General features: G+C 40.1%; 1 protein-coding gene across 2 annotated transcripts in view; it reads right to left on the bottom strand.

Annotated features, from left to right (window-relative positions):
- Positions 1 to 907: 907 nt before the first annotated feature.
- LOC144526039 (calcitonin gene-related peptide type 1 receptor) overlaps positions 908 to 23280 on the bottom strand; it is a 47841-nt gene continuing 25468 nt past the window's right edge. For both annotated transcript variants that reach the window (XM_078263189.1, XM_078263188.1), the window contains exons 2-13: positions 20854 to 20954; positions 19063 to 19204; positions 18737 to 18847; positions 16880 to 16992; positions 14938 to 15029; positions 14695 to 14821; positions 13579 to 13732; positions 11237 to 11297; positions 10777 to 10843; positions 7956 to 8174; positions 6933 to 6974; positions 908 to 5657 (exon numbers count right to left, since the gene is read on the bottom strand). In XM_078263189.1, coding sequence (XP_078119315.1) covers positions 5436 to 5657; positions 6933 to 6974; positions 7956 to 8174; positions 10777 to 10843; positions 11237 to 11297; positions 13579 to 13732; positions 14695 to 14821; positions 14938 to 15029; positions 16880 to 16992; positions 18737 to 18847; positions 19063 to 19204; positions 20854 to 20928 — 1425 coding nt within the window. In that variant the 5' untranslated portion in view covers positions 20929 to 20954 and the 3' untranslated portion in view covers positions 908 to 5435. The remainder of the gene's footprint in view (positions 5658 to 6932; positions 6975 to 7955; positions 8175 to 10776; positions 10844 to 11236; positions 11298 to 13578; positions 13733 to 14694; positions 14822 to 14937; positions 15030 to 16879; positions 16993 to 18736; positions 18848 to 19062; positions 19205 to 20853; positions 20955 to 23280) is intronic.

The following is a 23280-nucleotide window of genomic DNA, read 5'->3' as shown; positions in this document are numbered from 1 at the left end:
CAAGTCTCAAGTCGCTGAGCTGGAGTCCACATATGTAGCATTTAGTGCTTATATCATTTGGCCTTGTTGTGTGAAGTTTTTAGCCTGGAAATCGAGACGCAAATCCGAAAGATTAAGGGTTTGACATTGAGTAATGAAAATGGACAAACTCGAGGGGCGGCACCAAGCATGCATTTGAAAATTTTACTGCACGCAATTGGATAATACTGCGACCAATCACAACAATAAACGGGGTGACATATCCAGAGCCCCATATGCTTAGCTACCAGCAGAGCTAACTGGTAGATTAAACCGTCGTCATCTGTTTAGCTCGCCTCTGGCCCACTTATATCAGATACACTGATGTGATTGGTGCAGCTTGGCTACAAGGGCATAGTTAATGAGCATCATTACTGAATGCCAGAGTGACTCGCTGAGCAAATTCAAATTGTGCTCTTGCAAGAACTCTGGATTTCCAGGGTATGAAGTTTTTGAAGCCAAAGCTTCTGATGAATGACACAGCAGCTGCCGGTGCCGTAGACATGTTTGTTGTCTTCTCTCATGTACGCAGCAGATACGTTACATATCACGTGTTACGTAGGTAGGTTATAGGTTACGCAGGGAGGGGAATAACATTCAGCTCACCAGATGTTTCCTAAAAATAAAGGTTGTTCACGAGACCTGCATCTTGTGTCCGAGTCGAATCTGAAGTCTTTTGAGGACGATTTTGAGTCAAGTCTGAAGTCACTGTGGGTGCGACTTATATGCAACTCGAGTCCGAGCCTCAAACTCAAGTCCCCATCTCGGACCGTCACACAAGTCCAAAGGAAAAACCCACCGACACGTGTGAGTGTGAGTGTGTGTGCACCATTATAGTCTCACAATTAAGACAAAGAAATAAATAAAAAATACCAGAGTTGACGACTGGTGCTGTGCTATACTGTATTAGTAAGCAGATACACACAAGATAGCAACATTGTCTTATTCAGTAAAATAATAAAAGATACATATATGTTTTTTCACAGAGAATAAAACCATCCAGTTACATTCAAACAGCAGTGTGGAGTCAATGTGTCAAGACTACCAAAGTTAAATACAGTACAGTATGAACAAAAACTACAGACATTGCCCTCAACGCTTTTGTCATACTTCACAACATGTCACAAACGTGTCACTGGGATCTTCAGAAACCCTTTGGAGAGTCCTATGAAAATAGTTCACACATAAATACACAACTTAAATGGTACATAAGAGTTACTACATTTGACGGACGTCTCTTACTTTACGGTTGTAATGAAATTACTGTAGCTTCATAAAAGATTATGATGGATCACAACACAGCAAATGCTTTGGTTTATGAAGACTTCATACTGCTGTCAATGTACATGAATCACTTGCTGCAAATCACAACTGTGGCAGCCATGAATGTAAGCTGTATGGTTATTGAGTAAATGGAGAAACTGTCCTGCAGATTTGAAATAAAAAAGTACAAAGTGTACTGTATGTGTGATACTGATAGATGTTGCTTAGAATACGGTGTCTGAAATATACCCTTTACCTCAAACATTGGCAACCAAGAACACTTTTGCACAGAAAGTAATATATACGTTTTAGTTTTTTTTTAATATGTCACTTTAACTGTTGTGCGTGGAATCAAATGCTGTAAGTCATCACTGATGAGAATATAGAGACATTCAGAAATCATTATAAAAAAAAAGAAAAGAAAAAAAGATAAACAGACCTGTCTCCTAAAAATGATGTTAACATACAACGACACTGCATTCTCAACTACGTGTTGAGGGAAATGTATTTTGTCCCGGATTATGTTTGTCTTTGGCGTATCACAAACTGAAGGGAGGCCCTGTGTGAAACCAACAGTCAACGTTGACTTGCTTACGTTAGCCTACATCATGTATGTCACCTAACGTAACTTGCGTAGATATTTGAAGTTATGTAACAGACATGCTTCTATGAACCCAAACCATGACATTTCTAAACCTAACCAAGTAGTTTTGTTTCAATTCACAACATTGGCATGTTTAAAACAGCGTCCGTTTCACAACGTGTGTCAGTCGCTCAAAAAATACTTTCCCCTCGAAACGTAACTGAGAATGCAGTGTTGTTGTATGAGATTGGCATTTTTTTTTTTAGGAGACAGAGTTGCAGCAAAAGTTACTGACTGGAAAGACAAAAAGTGAATTAACTTTAAAAAGTTGGGACATATAGTATTTTTGTCTTCAATACTCTTCACTGAAATAGTAAAGAAAACATGCCCTCCGGAAGGTTGAATGTGAGGCTTCGCATTGCAGACTTGCGCTATTTGTTTCAGGAAACATATTTATGTCTGTTCTGCTAGTATGGCATAAATAACTTATACATAAGGCAGTGATGCTTTTCTTTCTTCACTTTCAAATACAGGCAAAATGGAAAGGGGACAGACTCTACCAAGGATGATGGAAAATATGGGCAGACAGATACAGCTGCTTGTTGCAAGCTCCCGACCCATTTCCCACCCACCCTTTTTAAAACACAGAACAAGTAGAACAAACAACTTCTCTCTCAACGTTCCACACACTGTCACATAAGACGGTTGCTTCATGGTTAAATGCGTCTAAGTATAATGTACTCATAAATACTGTATATATAAATCATGCGCACAGAAGCGCATGTTCAACTTGCCTTCTTATCAGAAACGCTAGATTTACAAAAAATATTTACATCAGCTGATAGTGACTTTCCAGCACTGTTCCCAGCATTATGGACGATGTGCTAAAAATGTTCTAAATTAAAAAAAAAAAAAGTTCAGAAATGTTTTGGGTTTGTGTGGATGAAAGCATACATGTAAAAAGGTTTCTGACCTGGTTTAGACACAGCCATCTTTAGCTAAATGCTTTACACAGAATGGTTGTTTTTTTTGCAGTATCACATTTGCACAGTTTCTTGTGAGACGTGATAATATCATCACTTCCGAATAAGGCTGTGTTCAGACTGACATTAGCACTTAAAAAAGCTTTGTCACTGCTCTGTCGCAGTGGGCTCCAGTTGAAGAATCGCAGGCTCGTCCTGCAAAGAAGTCAAACCTGCCTCGACTTTTGCTGCAATGCAATCCAGGCATCATCTGGAAACGCACTGCATTGGCCAATACAAAAAGGTGCAGGTGCACATTCTTCTGTAACAATGTCTATGGTAAACCTCACAATCATCAGGGCATAATAAAAAAATATTTTCACCATGATAAAGTTTCAGTTTTCTAGAATTTTCTCTCATATTGTTTTAACTCTTTGGAGTCTTAGTTTCTATGCTAACACGATACTCACATGCCATTGGCTGTGTTTGTTGAAAGTGTTATTGGTTGCTGTAATTGTTTCTCTCGCCCAACTATAAACGTATAGAACTGGGAACTAAATTCTAAATCTAATCAGGCGTCAGCTGTCTGAGTTAGCCATTAAAGGTGGGTATCTTCTCAAGTTATGGCCTTTTTATTACAACATTTCCTCTTTGTGGTTTACGAAAATAAACCTACAACCACAAGTAGGTAGCATAAAGATACTTACTAGATTTGGCTAACAAAATTACCTTTGGCTAAATTGTAGAATGCATTTTTTTGCACTGGACAGGATTTGTTCCCCTATTTCTTACAATAAAGCACTAGTATGAAGGCATTGATTCACAGTTAGTACAAACCATAGACTGCATAAAAGAAGTGGCTGTAGCCACCGTGACATCCCCCATTGGTTTGTGGACTACAGTTTTGAAGCCTTGGGTTTATTGGGCATTTTGGCTGTCGCCACCTTGTTTCTTTGGAGCCAGAATAACCATATTTGGGCGAGAGGGTGGAGCTGGGAAGGAGTGAGGGGTGGATCTGAGTAAGAACCCGAGGACACCATGGTAGCGACTTGTCAGTCACAAGTTAGCCACGCTCCCCCGCTTCATCGTCCATTTTAAAATAAACGGGACTCTAATTTACTTAATGTATATAATGTTGTATTGAAGAAGACTAGACGCTAGAAATTGAGACCATAAACTCATTAGGAAAATGTTTACTGAGGTAATAAATCAAGCAAGAAGAGGGGTCATTTTCTCATAGATTTCTATTAAATTAGACTTCTTTTTGCTGGAAATGAGTTTAAGGCATTTGTGCATTGGCTTCACTTTTCTGGCCCGGAAGTTGCCGCTTGCAACGAACAGAAGGAAGTATTACAGCCACCAATAACTCTTTCAATGTGTGAACATTGTAATAAAATTGACATTGAAAAATCCAAACCTGTCCTTTAAAAGCCATAGATGTATCACTCAAACTGGCCTTGCTGGATCGTAATTCCTTCTTTTACGGTTAGCCCAAAACATTTTTAACACAGTGCTGTTTTCGGTCTGAACACCTGGTAATGCTTATATAGTGGTTATATTTAAGTAATCTCAAAGGAATAAGGCTAAAGACAGCAGTGAATGGGAATGTGATACATAAATGTTGAGAGCCAGGTCTTCCAACTTCACCGTTACATTCAAGTGTATAATGGGTTGATATTGGAGTACATGTGATTGCAAGATGGCTTCTTGGTGAAAAGATTGTGTTAACATGTTACATTACAGCCTACCACGTGGTGAACAGGATGCACAGGTCACTAAGGATCACTTAAACACGCTCAAACATTAGCATGATGAAATCTCTATTAAAAAAAAAAAATGTAGCTTGCAAGTTAATGTGTGATTCTCTAAAACATCTCCATTAACCGCACACACTGAAACAAACACTGAAACAATTAAGAAATATATTGAATGTTTACATGAAGCTGGCAACAACTTTGAAAAAAAATGTAGCATGTCAACTTTCAATAAATACTGTATGGTATTTACTTCATTTAATAAACAAGAATACGATTAGATAAATTAAGTTTAATATGTGAAGGGGATAATATAGCTTGAATCTATTATTATGCACCTGTTAGACGTCCTATCTTCGTTCCGATTCTGTATTGAAAATAAAAAAAATTATAAATGAGGCAGGCAAGGACTTCTTGGTTTGGCACTAACCATGTCAATGAATTTACAGTGTAACTTAAAGGCTTTTTGTTCCCCAAAAGGACAGTCAAAGCGGTTTATTAACCGTTAATATTCAGCCATGTCAAAACTATTTTTGTTAGGCAGAAAGGTCGCAATACTATTGTGATTATCAGAATGCATCTTAGGTCAAGTGAAGCAGTTCAGTGTGAAATTGTAGACAAAACACAACGCAGGAATAGTTGAATCGAGCTTGCCGTACAGTTACTGTTAAAGGGCCTGTGTCGCTGGGACAATTTCCTTCAGTTGGGTGAGAGCCTGGGCACACTATCCTTTTCCACACTCAGTGCTTCCGACATTGTATCAAAAAGGAAAAGGCGAGTTCCCCTGGTTGACACCGTCGCTTTCAACATGCTGGGGGGGGATGGGACGGGCAGGGCTTGGAAAGAGTGTTGTGGTCAGGCGAAGGGGCTGTCTGACTTTAGGATAGAGGCGTCGGCGTCGTGGCAGCTCTTGCCGTTCATGTGTTCTGTGTGGCTGTCGATGCTGTAGCAACCCTGTACCTCTGTGATGGAGGACGCCGTGTAGGAGGCTGAACGCAACGCATCCGACTGGTTTCCCACGCTGCTGCCAAACTGGATCTGATACTGGTTCCAGTGTCTCCTCAGAACCGCTTGGACCTAACCAGACAAACCACATTTCACATATTAAAAAGGGACTGCTAATGAAGCATGATTTGAGATGCAATTACGCTTTATTTAAAGTAAAAGTATAAATACGTTGAAGCTTTTGGACTCTTTTTGATCATATCTTCAATACGGTTTTCTTTTGCTGTAAATTCTCTCTGAAGCACTTTGCGACAAATATATGTTTGGATCAAAAATCTGTATACATACATGTTATGTATAGACATGACAATGTCCCTGTGTCTCTGAACATACTGTATACTGAGCCCAGGATTATTATACAAGGTACTATACAAACTGTATGAGATAGCAGTAAAGCTCCACTATGTGTTAACCCTTATTAACAGCGTAAAGAGGAGTTATTCAGTGGCCCTTGTAAGACATTCGCTTCAGGCAAAAGCAAGCCGTTTTGTAAGCAGATCAACCTTAACCTTTATTATTGATAGCAATTAGTGTGCAATCAATGGCTGCTTGCCGACAGTACTCTAACTCTTTAGTCCCCAGCAAAGCCCTGGAGGACTGAGCCTGTCAAGACCCTCTACTAATTCCCCATCCTGCTCATAAGGGTCATGCAGAGGAAACTGCCTAGTCCACGGGTCTTCAACACGTTTTAATTCATTCTGAATGGAGTATTGTGGTGCTGCAGAGACGACCTGGCCTACAAATCCTATCCTACAGACTGAAGAAAAAAATATCTTTGTCTGGGACAGATCCTCGCAAAAATCACACTATAAATCAGGGGATTTCATTGTTTTTATAAGCCAAGGACCCCTTAACTAAGAGAGATGGATCAGGGACCCCCTACTACATTTATTGTATAAAATGAAGTTGCATATTAAACTAGGCCAACAATAACGTGTAGGGAAGCCTAAAGCCTTTATACATACTTTTTTTTAGTGCACAGAATACAAAGCTGTAATAATAATTCTTTTTATAAATTGTGTTAAGAGAATCCTTAGCATTAACTGTATCTGTAGGTGGCTACCTTATTGACTACCTTACCTACAGTATAGGCCAGTTAGCCTATAATCAATGGCTTTTTTTTTTTCCACAAATAGGCTGATTTATATTTGCTAATAATATATTGGATTCATGTTAAGACATTTTCGAAAAAAACTTTCAAGAAAAAACACCTAGGGATCCCGGGCCTCCTGTTGAACACCTCTGGCCTAGTCTATCTCTGATCACAAAGTGGAAGTGTAGATGAGTGTGTGCATGCAGGTCTAAAACAAAAACAAAACATTGTGAAAGGGCATAACCCCATCTTACTTCTCCGTTGAAAAAGCAGAAGATGGTGGCCACCAGCAGACCCTGAAATTCAGAAAATTAAACACATGAAAAAGAGACGATAAACACCTAAATATCTGGTCTTAAGCATCAACAGTTCCTTGTTTGTTGGGAATATTTTAAAGTATAATGTGCTGCAAAGCAGAGGAACTTAGAGATCAAAGTGAGTACATTCTCGGAGCGGATTCAGCCTGTTGCTCAAGACGTTCTCCCTGCACTGCCCATGCTTGGACTGCTCAGGATGATTAGATAACACCTCGGCAACATCCAACTGATTTCAGCTCGGAGAATTTATGCCTTCCTGCCTGCTGTTCTTCCCTTGCGCTACATTAACAAAGTCTTGGGCATGCGTTTAAAAAAAGCATGACATTATGCACAGCTGTTTATGTATTTATTAAATGCAAAATGTTCAAAGAAGCTGGCGACATGTCAGTGCTGTTACACTGCCTTCACCAACTTGAAAAAAAAAGAAAAAAGAACAAACACATCACACAGTCGAGATGCTGTTTTGGCTGAACTCAAACCTCTCCCACTGAGCATCGTCTAGTCTCGCATTGCCAGACCTTCCTCCACAGCGCTGCAGAGGAGGGTCTGGCTAGACCACACAGCATTCCGGGATGGGAGAAAAACGTGCTCTGGTTTATTGGCATTTCTTTAAACCAATCACAATAGTCTTGGGCCGTGCTAAACGTCGGACGGCGCCCTGTTGACTCTGCATAATAGCCTCGGGAAGGAACTTGTTTTGGTGGAACGTGTATGTTCACAAGCTGTTTCAGTCGGGTAACAGAAAACTCAGATTGGACAGAGAGTCTAGCTAGCTGTCTGGATTTACCCTGCAGAGATCTGAGGAGCAGTTAACCATAGTCCTCGTAAATCCACTGGAGTTTAAAATGCCAACACAAAAGGAAGCGGAAGGTGATGGTCATCCAGCCGAAAAATGAGGGACACCTGGCGGAATTTCTGCGTAAATGAAACGCCGTCGATATAGACTAACCATCATCTCACCTGGTAATGCATTAGAATGTGCATGATGTAGTCGTATATTTCCGAGGAGACCCGTCCCTCTGGCTTATAGGGAAGCAGGACGTACTGAATTCCCAGAAGAGGCACCAGGATGAGGGTGGCTCTCACGGCTTTCATGTAGAGACTGGACTCGGCTTGGTGGGTCACCTTCAGTTTGGTGATGAGCACTCGCACAATGTTTAGCAGAAAGAACAGATTGACCTGTTGGAGGGGGGAGGGGGGGGGAAGAGAGGACATCAATAAACCGGTCTATTAGCTGCTGTCAGCTGGTTAAAGACGGACCGAGGATACGCTGGAAATTCACACTCTTAATAGTGCTGCTCGACTATGGAAACAAATCCCAATCACGATTATTTTGGTCAATATTGAAATCACGTTTATTTAACACGATTAATCGTTGATTTTTGGAAATTATCACACTTAAAAAAACCGGGGAAACAGTTAAATCAACAGTGAAAAGACCTTGAACTGTGACATTTCCCTGAATACTTTTCCTGTTGAACTTTTCATTCAGAAGACAAGGCATAATTGAGTAAGAGAAAGAGTTTACATTCAAAATGTAATGTGCAAACCTCGATTACTTACGCAATCATGGTTAAAATTGGGATTGATTGCACAGCCCTGACTCTGAACACTTTAAAAATAAGTGTGTACCAATACGAATAGTATACATATGCCTTGAGTAGACATTTAAAGACAAAGGTAGAAAGCTACAAACAGGATGGTATTTTATGTGTTACAGGTTATCCATGATATCTATTACAGTCCCTATAAATAATAGTTTATATAATAGATGTTGGTACACCTGAGGGACCCTGACTTTTACTGACTGACTCGCTTTTATTTGCCACATCATTTCATTCCTTAACTGTCCAGTATGAGCAGGGGTTAAAGAGGGCCGGAATGATCCGGAAGGGCGTTCCGTCACCCTTGATTAAAAAGTAAATTTCATATCATATGAGTGTTTCCCATTCGTTTGAAATAACGCCAAATATCCATTCCAGTGTTTCCCCTATTCACTCTCAGCAGCGCACCTGCCGTTGAGTCCATGCACAAGGCAACTATCTGTGGTGAGTTCACATGCCTGTTAAAATAGCAGGACAATCGCGCACTATCCGGTAAAGTCAGTTGAACACGTGAAAATCACATTGTTGGTAGCGTACCGGTTACAAACAGGCTCGGTAGTGAACGACACGGTAACATGCTGCAGATCCGGCGTTTTTTAGCTAAAATAGATGAAGAATATTTGGTTTAAACTAGGGCTGTCAAACGATTCATTTTTTCTTCGCGATAAATTGCTGAATTTCTATAGTTAATCGCGATTAATCGCATGTTTTATCACATGATTAAAATTCTATTGTTTTGCATTTCAGAACAGTTTTTAAGTACATATTAACAATGGAAAGCATTTTTTACCAGTGTATCTTGATTGGGAATCAAATGAATGCAAGGAAAGTTGACTTTACAGTTTGGCTGCTTTCTCCGTGTCGTAGAGGCTGTGTATGGTGAAACTACTGTCCCCCTCGACGGCAATGTATAAGACGGGTCAGAACATGCCAACCGTAGTACGTCTTTAAGACCCGAGTCCTCTACGATGCTGACAGGTCTGCAGTTAGTTACCACCCATTTCGCAAGAGCTGTAGTAATTTTTTGGGATTTGGTTTCATCCACAGGTCGGCAAGTAGCACTCTCCAAAATAGTGCTTTGCCTGAGCCCGCTAGCATCAACCTGAGTCACGTTAACTGTACTACTATGCTTAGCTCGTTGGTGGTAGCTCAAGCTTGACGTGCTTCGGTGATATTTTAATTCGGCTTTACACAATGTGCATATTGCTTTCGACTTGTCTACTGAGCCGTCCGGGAGTTTTGGAAAATAAAAAGCGCCATTCAGGATTGTGTTGCTGCTGTCTTTCTCCATCATGCCTGCAGCCTAGCTAGTAGCCTAGCCCCAAGAGGCCGTAGATTGTAGTGATTTTAGAACAGCTAAGGGGCGTTGTTAGGCACGACGCGAAGCCGAGTGAAGTGTAAAATAAATTAATAAATGGCGGCATGCGATTTAAAAAAATGTACGCGTTATGCTCAGCCCTTAATCGCATCACGATTGACGCGTTAATGCTGACAGCCCTAGTTTAAACAGATCGGTGATGCTGTTCTGCCCTCATTGTTCTCTGTGACGTAAGCTGAAAGTGAATGCTTGTTAGCAACCGGCCATATGGTAACTTAGAAGGCAAATTGGCCTTGTGTGCTCTGATTATTTTGGCACGCAGTCGTCATTTTGTTTTAATGAAAAATCAACTCCTACCCTATCGGATCTTAGGGTTCCCCCCACCTGCCAGTTCCCACTTTAACTCCTGAGTATGAGCCATGTTTAAACAACAACAACAAAAATCCATCATGAGCAAAACAACACCAAGACCAAAAACCCTGAAACTTGACCAAGTCATTGTTAAGATTGTAGCACTGAACATTTAGTCCTGCGAGGGTCCTAAGGGACCTGTTTTCTCTGAAGCATGCCCAGCTGTGCTGATTAGCTGAATTCCTCAAATGCACATGGGACCCAGTGGGTGGCTCCTCAAATGGTGAGATGCATTGATTTCGCAAGATAAACACAATTATTCGTGTCTGTGTCCTGCTTTCAGGCCCCCCACACTGTCCAGTCAGAGGAAGGGAAAGGCAGACTCGTTTTTTTGTTCATTGTGCAATAAAAACAGTAAACCAAGGGAAATATGGATCACATTGGGTTAGTATTGTGATTTGCTTTGCTGTCGTTGATTGGTGTGAGGGAAAAGACTGAAACTTCGTACCAAAAGAGCAGCACAGATGGGACCGTGGATGATGTAGAGTAGCGATGTTTTGGAGCTAATCCAACAGCTACAGCAGAGAAGAGAGGACAGCAGAGAAACACAACAGTATCAGTGCATCAACCTGACAGCTGACCCATGATGCAGATCAATGGGATTGATGGGAAATGAATTTGCATCAACAGTTTAGTGGGGGGATTGATCAAAGACCCTATCAGAAATGCTTTCTTGACCTGTGAAAGGTGCAGATAATTACACGGCAGAACATTTTAGACAACTGTGATCTTACATTAGCCAAGCTGCAGCTCACATTTTAAATGCATTTCAGGCAGGGTTTTAATCTTTTTTTCATTCCATTTTCATTACTATAATCCAGCCCCCATTATTATGATTATTGTTTGGCTGTCATTTACTATATTTCACTACTTATTATAAGTAGTAGATCATGCACTCGAATGCTTACTTGTCGTTGTAGTAGTAACTCCGAGCAGCGGCATGTATGGAGGCAGGAATGAGAGGAAAGCCTGCAAAAGGAAAACAAATTAAATTAAAGAAGTGTTTTACTGCCAGAAAGAGGGTCTGTTCATAAAACTGGGCTGTCTATGCAGTAGAATGACGCAAACATCGGTGACATTAGTGCTACATGACCATAGAAAACAAGCTGTTGTATTTCCCTTCGCTTAAAAAGGTAAAAACAAAAAAAACCTACCAGAATGCACTTCGACGCACCGGACCAATAAACGCTCCCACTGGTGGGTAACATAATGCCAGCTGGTCAAGCTCGTCCGTATTGACTAGGGATAGCCCGATTATCGGGGCCGATATTTGGCAGTTAGCAGATTATCTGTATCTGTGTTTTATTTTACCGATAACCGATAACCGATTAAGTTAATTAATTCAAAAGTGCTCCACTTTGGCTCCGCTACAGCTCTGTAAGCAGTCTGCAACACCTGCAAACAAACCGTTCAGGAAGCTATTTTTGTGACTTTTTTGACTGTGTATTATGTTTAAAGTTTCAGTTTTATTAAATAATTGCTCTTTTGTAAACTTTTGTCTTGGAGTTTGCAACATTCCAAAATGTTAATTTTGACAATTGTTTTTTTTTTTTCATTTTTACTGTAAATGCATGTTGGTTTCTCAGCATCGGTCGACCCCTTGTATTGACACAGAATGGCGGCCGGCTGGTGACAAACATCTCGTACAACAGTTAAACGGTGAGCTGAAGTATGTTTCTGAAAACATCTGAGGCGAGAATTAGACAATGCAGTAACACAATCTTGGTTTATATCAGCGCTGCCTACAGTAGTTTTACAGTTTTTTCACCCCCCGATTTTACAATACAGGAAACTGTACACTTTGTGTTCACAAACTATTGTATTTCAGCCAAACAGTGCGCTAAAATATGTTTTAGGAAACATTTTAGGCGAAAAAAATAGGTAAAACAGTAACAGAATCTTGATTTCTATTTGATCACCACTGGCTAGTTTTACAGTTTATTAATCTGAGTCTGGTCTGAGTTTGAGAAAGAGAGAGAGAGAGGGGGCGGCTGTCTGTTTCGATCCGCTTCTACAATCTCTGTGTCCGTATGTGGAAGTACAGTCTTTAGTTACAGCAACAAGCCCTAGGGCCAGCAGCAAACCTGGCATGTGAGTAGGGAGATCTGGGCAGTGGTAAGATGGAGGGAAGTTTCTCATAGTTCATTTACACATACTAATACCATGATGATACAAAGTAGGGCTGCACTATATGAGGAAAATCTCTAATTGCCATTATTTTTGACTGATATTGCGATTGCGATATCGGAGGGAATGATCATTTTTGTATCATTGTTCTCATTTTCATTGAAAACTATTAAAATTAAAAAAATGTAAATGATTTATAGAATAGATCTTCAACAGGGGGTCAGGTACCCCTAGGGGGTCCTCAGAGTAACTGCAGGGGGGCCTCCAAATTATTGTCCATTTTGTTAAACGTTTTTAACATAATTCCAACATATTATTAGCAAATATAAATCCCCACTGATGATAGGCTTACTGGCCTATAGGTAAGGTAGTCACTAAGGTAAACATCCACAGATACAGTGAATCCTAAGGATCCCTGCACATATATGTTTAACATTAAACACGATTTATAAAATCATGCCAAGACTTATTATTTCATAGCTTAGTATTCTGTGCACTAAGAAGGTATGTATAAAGGCTTAAGGCTGCCCACACGTTATTGTAGGCCCAATATAATATGCAACTTAATTCTATACAATATATGTAGTAGGGGGTCCCTGATCCATCTCTCTCAGTTAAGGGGTCCTAAAAAAACGTTGAAATCCTCTGATTTATAGTGTGATTTTTGCGAGGATCTGTCCCAGACAAAGATAATATTTGTTTAGTCTGTAGGATAGGATTTCTAGGCCGGGATGTCTCTGCAGCACCACAATACTTCATTCAGAATGGTTTGACACATATTTTGCCTTTAACAAATATTGCACCCCCACTGCGATTTGGATATTGCACGAGTCCATATTGCGATTTCGATGAAATTGCGATTAATTGTGCAGCCCTAATACAAAGCTGGTTGAATATTGGCCAAGTATCCCTTTAATTACACATGCAGCGTAAGCTATAAAGTCTTGCAGTCACACTTTCTTTGAAGCACAATTGCGATTTGAGACAACTGTTTTAGCCATAAGAAGGTAAACTAAACCTGGCTTGAATTAAGAGACTGACTCCAACGTTGCGCGATTAAAAAAAACGTGAACTTTTTTCACAGCAGAGACTGCCATTGACACAGCACGCTATCCCGACTCACCCCAGCCTAAAAGATAGTACCACATCAGGTGCTGCTTCTCCGCAAACACAGCCACCACGATGAGAGTGTGCAGGTATATTCCCTCACACAGCATCCAGAAGTAATTGCAGCCAAACAGGTACAGATGAATGAACTGGGACACTTTACAGCTCGTCTGAGGAGGAAAAACACACACATAAAGAATGAGAAATGGGGGGGGGTGTTTAACTCTGCTTCTGTTATTTCCTGTGCAGTGAACTTTCACAGTTATGTGAAATTAATACATTATCAATGATCTAGTTATAATATAAAATAAAATTAAAGAGTGTGGGTTTTTACCCCTATTTATGTTTAAATACTGAAGCCAGGATCACAAAAGGAACTAGGGATAGACCGATTACGGGCCCGTTTTTTTGGGCAGTTTGCAGATTATCTGTATTGGCGTTTTATTTGCCTGATTACTGATGAAGTTAATGAATTACAAAGTGGTCTACTTTGGCTCGGCTACAGCTCTGTGTCTGTCCCTCTGCTCCGGTTTCACTCACCACTGAGTCTGACTTAATGTCCCGCCCACAACACTATCTGACTGACTGACTGACTGTTACTGGGTATTATGTTGAAAGTTTCTCATTTATAAAATAATTGCTTAAAGCATTTTAATAAATCTATTCGTATTCGCGATTGAAGCTCTACCGATTCAAAATCGATTCATATTTAATCTTTTTTTTTTATTTATTTTTTTATTGTATGTCTACATGGGAAAAGTAACAACATTTACATACTGTGAATCGTTTGTTTTTTTTTAAATCGAGAATCTTTTTTTTTTTTTTACCGAAAATCAATATCGAATCGTGACATTTTCTGAATCGTGCACCACTAATTTTAAGTACGTTTTGTGTTGGAGTTTGTAACATTCCAAAATCTTAATTTTGACTTCAAGATTTTAATTTTCACTGTAAATGCATATCGGTTCCAAATATTGGTTTCATTAACTACTAATAATTGGTATCGGTATCGGCCTTGAAAAACCAGTATCGGTCGACCCCTAAAAGGAACCACTCAAACTCAATTGGTAGCAAAAATAGTTCATTCATTTTTTATTAATAAAAAAACGTATAAATAAATACATCAACTCACTGGATTCCTCTGCACCAGCTCCTGGTTGTTTGCCACTGCGGTCAACCAAATGATGGTGATCACAGAGTTCAGAACAAAAGAGAAGAAGAGGTTTTTGTGAAGCGTGATCCTTTGACAACTTAAACTTCTGCAAAAAAGAGAGAGGGAAGACATTAGAGCACATCACGGTGCTATTGGGTCATGCATTCAATAGGGCATATCTGTGTATGAAGCATGTTCCGATGAGTCAACAAACCGACTCACTTGAAATGGAAGAATATCCCGAGGGAGACGAAGAGGGAGGTCAGTGACAGGCCATGTCCTATGAGAGCTAAATAGAAAAGATTCATTGCAGTCTGGAAGGAAAAGAGACACACACATTAGATTATCTGGATCTCCTAATGACTACTAAGTTAAATTGTATTTTAAAACGCCCCATAATGTCGCTGTTGGGAAAATAGAATAGAACAGAATGCCTTTTATTGTCATTATACACATGTACGAGATTGAAGCAACTCCTTTTCAAAAACCTTCCATCTCCATATTTCATCATCTGAATTTTTTTTTTTTTTAAATATAAATCAATGCTATGCGTCTGTCTGGAGGTTTAACAAATATTCAAACAATGATGAGGCATTTTTCCTCTGACTTAGTCTGAGGTAAATAGCTCAATAAAATGTTTTCAAATTAGCCTTTATCCATTTCCTGAAAAACAAAGGCTTTGGACATTAACGGTTTTCACCCTAGAGCGAACATATTATGCTCATTTTCAGGTTTATACTTGTATTTTGGGCTTCTACTAGAACAATTTCACATGCCTTAATGTTAAAAAAAAAAACAGTTTTTCTCATACGGTCTGTCTGAATATACCTCTATTCACCCTCTGTCGGAAACGCTCTGTTTTAGCGCCTGTCTTTTTAAGCCCCCCCTCCCGAAAAAGCCCAGTGTACTCTGATTGGTCAACGTTTATGGGCCTTCCGCATCTGCGCTCTCGAGTCTCTGCACCGTCATTGCAGCCGGGGAATGACTATGACGGCACTGTAGTGGCACTTTCTACCTATATATAGTATAGTTGTCACAAGTCCTGACGGCTCGTTTAAAAAGGCACAGTTTCTGAATACAGGCTGTGCGCATCTCTCTGTGGATTGAGCGGTTTGACACTTTCACAATATTTAAATAGCACCTCAACCTGCTTTATAGTCAGAAAAGACACGGAAATCTCACTTTGTACAATATGGGTCCTTGTTTAAATGTCAAATAGTTACTAAAGAAGAAGACATACTTTATTAAATATTGTTTTTATTACTATGTTGTTACAGTTAGACACATTACACACATGCCTGAAATACACACACATGCACAGGACCTATATATGCACAAATGGTGAGATGTCAGAGTGAGCGGGCTGCCCTTGGACAGGTGCCCCGAGCAGTTGGGGTTTCAGTGCCTTGCTCAAGGGCAACTCAGCTGTGTCCAGGCGCTGAACTGGCACCTCTCCAGCTACCCATCCACACTCTGTTCTTGGTCCATACAGGGACTTGAACTGGCAGCCCTCTGGTTCCCAAGCCAAGTCTCTACAGACTGAGCCACTGACACCACCACTGACAGATTTTGTTATGGATATTTATGGTCACCAGAGAAAGCTGTAATGATTCTGGTGACTCTTTAACCTTTTAATGGTGTGCCATCCCATGGACCAACATTTCACACTCAACATTTGGTCCATACCCAGGTACAATACATATTGCAATGGCCAGATTTCCATATGCTGTGGATGATTATTATCTCCAGATGATGAATTATAATGTTTTAACCCCCAGAGACCTTTTTCTGCTAGCAGAGCCTTTAGGCTAAAATGTCCACATACATATGTTATAATAAGTAGATTGCCGTTACATTGTTAATGGCACCAAGAGGCATCCCCTCTATTTTGATCTTGTTTCATCGCTTTAATGACCACATGTTGTCTTTTTCTCCCTCAGTACAAACTGCACATTCACAATCATTTCAGTACATTTCAGTTAACATTGGCATCACACTTGTATAGATATACATACAGTATGAAATAACTGTCTGCTGCCACCACAACTGATGCATGTGACCTAAGTGACTATCATCTCATCAACTACCCAAAAGGTCAGTGCTAACCATGACTCACTTCTTTATATTCTATATGCATTTGATGACATTTAAATGAAAAACCTACCACTCTGCTTTCATTGGTGTGATTATTGCAGCGGGTGTAGTTGGTCCATGTCCGGTTGCTGTCCGGATGCATGAACCAATGACCGCTATCGCTGCAAATTTTCGTCACCATCTCTGCAGGTAAAAATGACACAAAGACAGCTTTGACAGACGCTGATTTATTTCAATGCTGTAGCCTGAATCTAAGAGGATATTTCCTGGTATTTATTATTGGCAGCGTGTGGAAAAACTAGAGGTTAAGTCAAGAAGAAGTTCCCCTTAGACACACAACCAGACATTAGTACACATGAAACTACTGAGGGGATGTGATTAGAAGGACTGAATCTAATTATACATCTGCATATCCTGGTGAAGGATGTGCTGTACTGAAGTTTGGGCTCAGAATATTCCAGCAATTAAAACTAATTCACTTTTATAAACACATGCGTACACTGCACACATGGAAACACAATTAATTGTTTTAAATTAATTGTTAATCGTTAAACTATAAAAGCTTGCATCATAAATAGACAGTGCTTTGCCGTTGTCAGTTATAGGTATATATATATATATATATGGTATATTTACACATACAGTACAGTGGAAATGCTGCTGTCTGTGTGTACTCGTAGCCATGAAGCCTTAACTTTCATGGGGATTTTTTGAAGCTTGTTTATGTGTTTTGGTTCCTGAACAAACGGCACTGTGGTTTTCTTGGAAGAGGGACTGAAAATGTATTCTTTCAATTTAATTTACAATTGTATTTAGTGTCAAATCACAACACAAGTTATCTCAGGACACTTCAGAGAGAGTAGGTCTAGACCACACTCTATAATTTATAGAGACAGCGGCATCGTACCAAATGCATGCTCTGATTTGTATCAGAGCATGCATTTGGTACGATGCCGCTGTCCGCCGCTTAGACATTGCTTTGGCGTTTTATGAAATGTCATGAAGTCGTTATTACACGACTCTGCAAAGCCGTTTGCTTCACTGAACTCAAGCGAACAATCATCCGCGCTTTCTCCCCTTTGAGGATGTGCAACTGTAACTGGTCATCACTCGCAAAGTCAAGGCAACCAAATAAGCAACAGCGCAAGTCTACGGTACCTTGACAAATAGTCACATGGGCACTGACTTTGATGTTTACTGTTCATCAGACCCCAGGTGAGACAAAAAGCTAACGTTAGTGAACCCTGCGGCATGCCCTGCATTCCCTCTGCCTTTGACTCATCGCTGCAGGAGACGGTGAGCTACTACAGTACTTGACGTCTGCATTGACAGATGTGTGGTTTACCAGGCAGGTAGGGTCCAATTAAAGATTATATCAAGTTAACTTGCACAGCAGCTGGATTCTCGCTATATCATGAGATCTCACAAGAGAATTGCAGGATCACATATCACACAAAATTCCATCTAGTCAGGCTTCAAGTAATGCGCTTGTGACCGAACCAATCAGCGTCCGGTGAGGAGCTACTGGCAGCTACGGGTTTGGTTTTAGGTGTGTGTAACGACCGCGACTGTTCGTATAAAACAACAATGGCGGACGTATTAGACAGATGGTTCATCCAATCACCTGCCAGGTATTTTTTTGAAAGTGCCTGCCCTTTTTCAAACAGTTTCCGACGACGGCTTCTCAGATGGTTCTGTGCTAACAAACCATCTGGCGGGTCAGGTTAGCTATCAAGGTGCATTTTGGGAAATGTAGGATCCAGCCAAGCAGTCAGGATATGTCTGCCTCTGCTGCATGATTTCGACCGTTATTTCCGTCTTTGAGCAGTCTTCCAACTTTACAGAAGTGCAATCCTAAATCGCTGAAGTACCACTTTAAAGTAAAACCAAACATGCTCCAGGGCTGCTGTAAGCGACAGATTTGTACCTGAAGGATCAAAATCCTGGAAGTAGTCGGGGCAGTGCTGCTCGGAGTGAACCCCTGCGTTGGTGTCGTCCCAACACAGCCAGCCGTCCCAAGTGCGATTACACATGGGCTCTAAAACCACAGACAAAATGTATTAGAAGCAATAGTGTGCCAGTAAGAATTTTCAAATGTAGAATCAATAAGTGTAACTATACCGTACGTTTTTGTTCATTCATTATTTAGCACAGATGTTACAAATTACCTCCATAGACTTTAGCAAGCAATGTAATCCAATTACTTGGCTTAGACAGCTGTAAAGTTGAGAAACGTGAAACATAACAAGCTACCTTGTCTGGCCTGGGTATCGTCCTTCATTATCTTTTGATAGCACTCAAACTGTGCTGTAACTATCTTGTTTCTGGTGAGTCCAATCTCATGGTAGACGTGGGTTGGATGCTGCTGCTGGGTCTCATTCGCCCCCATGCTTGCCTTCACAAAAATGCAAGGAAGGAGAGACAGGGTGAATACATCTTTTCAGTTTTTGCTTTAATCAAAGGGGATATGTCCAAACAGGTCCTGGCTGATTTTTTACAGAAGACACAGGCATGGACACTACAGTGCAGTCACGTTCAGCAGATGACATGTTTTACAAAGTCTATGGCTACTGAGCTTCATTCCAGAAAAAGTATTTGCGTGCAAGCCTAGGTCTGGACCCAATTTTGGCTGTGTATTGTGACTCTGTGGGGATGTATGAAAGTAAGACAGTCCATTATATCCTACTTGAAACACCAGGAGATGGAGTCTAACATACACAAGCTTCCATTAGATCCATTTGCGCACCATGGAAAATATGACATCTATGCAGAAGAATTGCCAACCAGATATGTCCAGTTTATTTATAACTGCAGATACCAACCTGAAGCAGGTTTTCCCAAACATAATCTAAAACTGACATAAACAAGTCTAGACCGGTCAAGTGAATTCACAGCTGAATAGTAAACTACAGTGCTTCTAAAATGTAGAACCATGTGCATGTCTTTCACTACAAAGCCTTTTCTTTCACTGCATCATAAATCCAAATGCACTGACGAAAAAAACACCTCTACAGGCTGCAGTGTCATTTAGCATTATACAATATAAATGTGTCCACCTCTTATTAAAAAGAAACCTGACTATCGACGAGCTGTTTTTCAGCGTCCGTGCATGTAAACCTGTTCTCAGAAATTAAGATTGTACTAAAGAAACTACCAAGCAGTGGTGAAAGAAATATTCAGATCTTTTACTGCAGTAAAAGTTACTAATAATACACTGTGAACATTCTAAACTACATGTAAACGTCCTGCATTCAAAAACTTATTTAAGTAAAAGTATGCAAGCATTATCAGATAAATGTACTTAAAAAGTAACCACTGTCATACGTTTATGGATTAATTAACTGCTGGCCTGCATTAATGTGTATCTTGCATTTTACTGCTGTAGATGTTTAAGGTTGTGCTAATTTTATGTACTTTACATACTGTTGTACAGCTGTGCAATTAATCAAATTTGGATCCATTTTCAATTTTGGCTCCAAAGGATCACAAAAACAATGTCAAAAATGTCAGATAAAGGGGAAACATGTCAATCAGTGTTTCCTAAAGCCCAAGGTGACGTCCTCAAATTAGTGCTGTCAGTTAAACGCGTTATTAACGGCGTTAATGCAAACCCATTTTAACGGCGTCAATTGTTTTATCGCGAGATTAACGTTCTTTTTGGCCTAGCAAACTTTGTAGTTTTTTTTTCACATGCTGTTGCAACAACTAGGAACGTTAGAAAAAACTAACTTTGTCCTCAACTCAAAGATATTCAATTAACAGGAGTCACAGGAGTGAATAAAGTAGAAAATATTCACATTTAAGAAGCTGGAATCAGATAATCTCTTTTTTCCATAAAGAATCACTCAAATCGATTAATCAATTATCAAAATAGTTGGCAAACATATTTAATAATTGACAACTAATCCATTTACTGCATCTTTGCAGCTCTAGATGATTTAGTCACACATATAAATTTATTAAATGAAGCATTTGTGTGTGTGTGTGTGTGTGTGTGTGTGTGTGTGTTTCAGTATTGGATGGTTTGCTTGCAGGCTGTCCTACCTTTGTTAGATTACACAGCAGTATGAGTGCCACCATCCCACTCCGCTCGATGCTATCCATCTTCCTTTTGGCCATGTCCAAGCTGGTTGATGATTTAGCAGCTGCAGAACGGAGAATAAAAAATGAAGTCATTAAAGCAACATAAAATCCCCTCATAAAGGCAACTTCACACAGCATTTCTTATCTCTCCCACTGTTGATAAATGTCTCACCAAGTGGCTTTAATTCACTGAAATGTCACAGTCAATTAAGCTGGAAACCGACACTGAGATTAGACATTTCACATCTACTAGCAACGACTTATTTTCAACATACACAGATTTTTGTCGTAGTCCTTTTTTGTCAAAAAACTGTGATGTCAATGTTCCAGATTCTAGTTGTAAAAGTCAAAATATAGGTATACATGACGTTTTATTCCCCCTTTGAATATATCAGTAAAAGTGAGGTCCTATATTCGGGTTGTAGACTTTTAAACACATCAACAGGTGGCCCCAAATAGCAGGAACCTCAATGTGCCCCTCATGATCAGAGCTGTCAATCAAAACTCCCAGCAGTCCCAGGGGCCTGAAATATGCAGAGGCACGGTGAGTGTTAGGGCTGGGTTCATATGCTTTTGTTCTGATTCGATTTTTTCACGACACATGGCTGCCGATTCGATTTGTATTGCGGTTTTTATTTAATGCGACTCGACAGTACAGAATATTGCAATTTTCTTTTCCTTCTTTAACAAAAACAATAGTTGAACAATACACTTTCAGAGACAATACATCATGAGACATTTCTGAAAACTAATTGTTTTCTAAGAAGAATGCACATCACATGTCAGTCAGTCAGTCTGACATTTATTTCATTTGTAAAGAAGAACATAACGTGGATTTTCGGCTTTTTCTGCTTTTGCTCTGTTTGGCCGGAAACGGATATGATGTAGACGACGTGGGTGGTACCGTATAAACAGAAAATATTTAGGTGAATCATCGATTCTGGGGAAAGGAATCAACTTGAATATGTGATTCTTTGAAAAACTAAATAAGGACGTCATATATTCAAGTGAAAGCCTTGGAAATTGCCAGAGTTGAACATACCCACCAGCGAGTTTAAAGCCAGCCGCGGCTGGTGCAGACCAACGACGTGGCGTAATGGACCGTGTTTGTGGTTAAAAGGGTATTTATAAGATGTCAGCTTTAACTTATAATATTAGTTTAATTCATTTAAATGCTAAAAACAACAGACTTCCTTGCCGTTTTCAATATGTATTATTATTTTAAAATAGAAGTATTTTCTTCATTAAAGTACGATATGGTCTTTTTCCCAAAAGATCAATCTTGAAAAGGGGGGGGGGGGGGGGGGGTCGTCCTATTATCAGGGTTGTTTTATATTCCGGTCAATACGGTGTTATCTTAATGGGAACGACAAGCAGCAACTGGATTACCAAGTTAACTATTAAAATCCTCAAACACAACACACTGTATGCTTTTAACTCCCGACAGAGTAGCGACAACATGAATCTAACTTGAGCGGTCGTAATCCCGACTCAACAACTGTAATACGTGCATATCCGTCCATTTACAGGCCACATTGAATCATATTTCTGTATAACTGCATATCTGTATCAGAGTGTCCGTGTCCCAGCCGGCAGCGGGAGATGGCTGCCCAGTAGAGCCTGGTTCTGTCCGAGGTTTCTGCCTGTGTCGCATCAATAGTTGCTCTTGGGGGGAATTGTTGGGTCTTTGTAAATTATAGCGTGTGGTCTAGACCTACTCTATCTGTAAAGTATCCTGAGATAACTTCTGTTATGATTTCACATTATGAATAAAATTGAATTGAAAATAGCATGCTATCACTGACTGTTCACGTTAAATCAGTTTTAGAGTTAAATGTGCCCACAATGGTAGTTTGTGGGCTTGGTGCTCAAAGAACAAAGCTGACACAATAGCCAGTTGGAATCAGCCCAAGAAAACCCCGTCGATCTCAGAAAGTTCCCGTTCCTGGACACAAGCCATAGAAGCACAGCTGAGACTTGAAACCCCATGCTCTCACTGCCGCTGTGTGTTTTGTGAGCCATATCTCATTTGCACCCCATCATAAATTCTCAAATGTGACAGCAGTTTTAAATTGGTTAGTGGTTGCGATAGGCATTTCATTTTTAAAAAGGTGATGCTGTTGTCTCATCAAAGCAGAATCCAAGACAGTTGTTTGTGGCAAAGCTGCAGGCCACTGGGATTTCATGTCACGGCTGCTGAGCAGATGAGACAAAATTCAAATGGAAACATATCCCCCAGGTTGTACAGATCTGCTTTGCAAAACATCTGCGGGTAGCTTTAGATGGTTTAAGCCTGCCTGCTACAGCTAATGTTTACCTATCTAAAGGAGTTACAGGTCTGCAAATGCTCCAGTTCTTTTTGTTCAGACTCTGGAGGCTCTGTGTGCC

Source organism: Sander vitreus, chromosome 11 (genome assembly GCF_031162955.1).
Source record: "Sander vitreus isolate 19-12246 chromosome 11, sanVit1, whole genome shotgun sequence".
Classification (NCBI taxonomy): Eukaryota; Metazoa; Chordata; class Actinopteri; order Perciformes; family Percidae; genus Sander; species Sander vitreus.
Note: the sequence above shows the minus strand (reverse complement) of the source record. Positions and strands in the feature narration are given on the sequence as shown.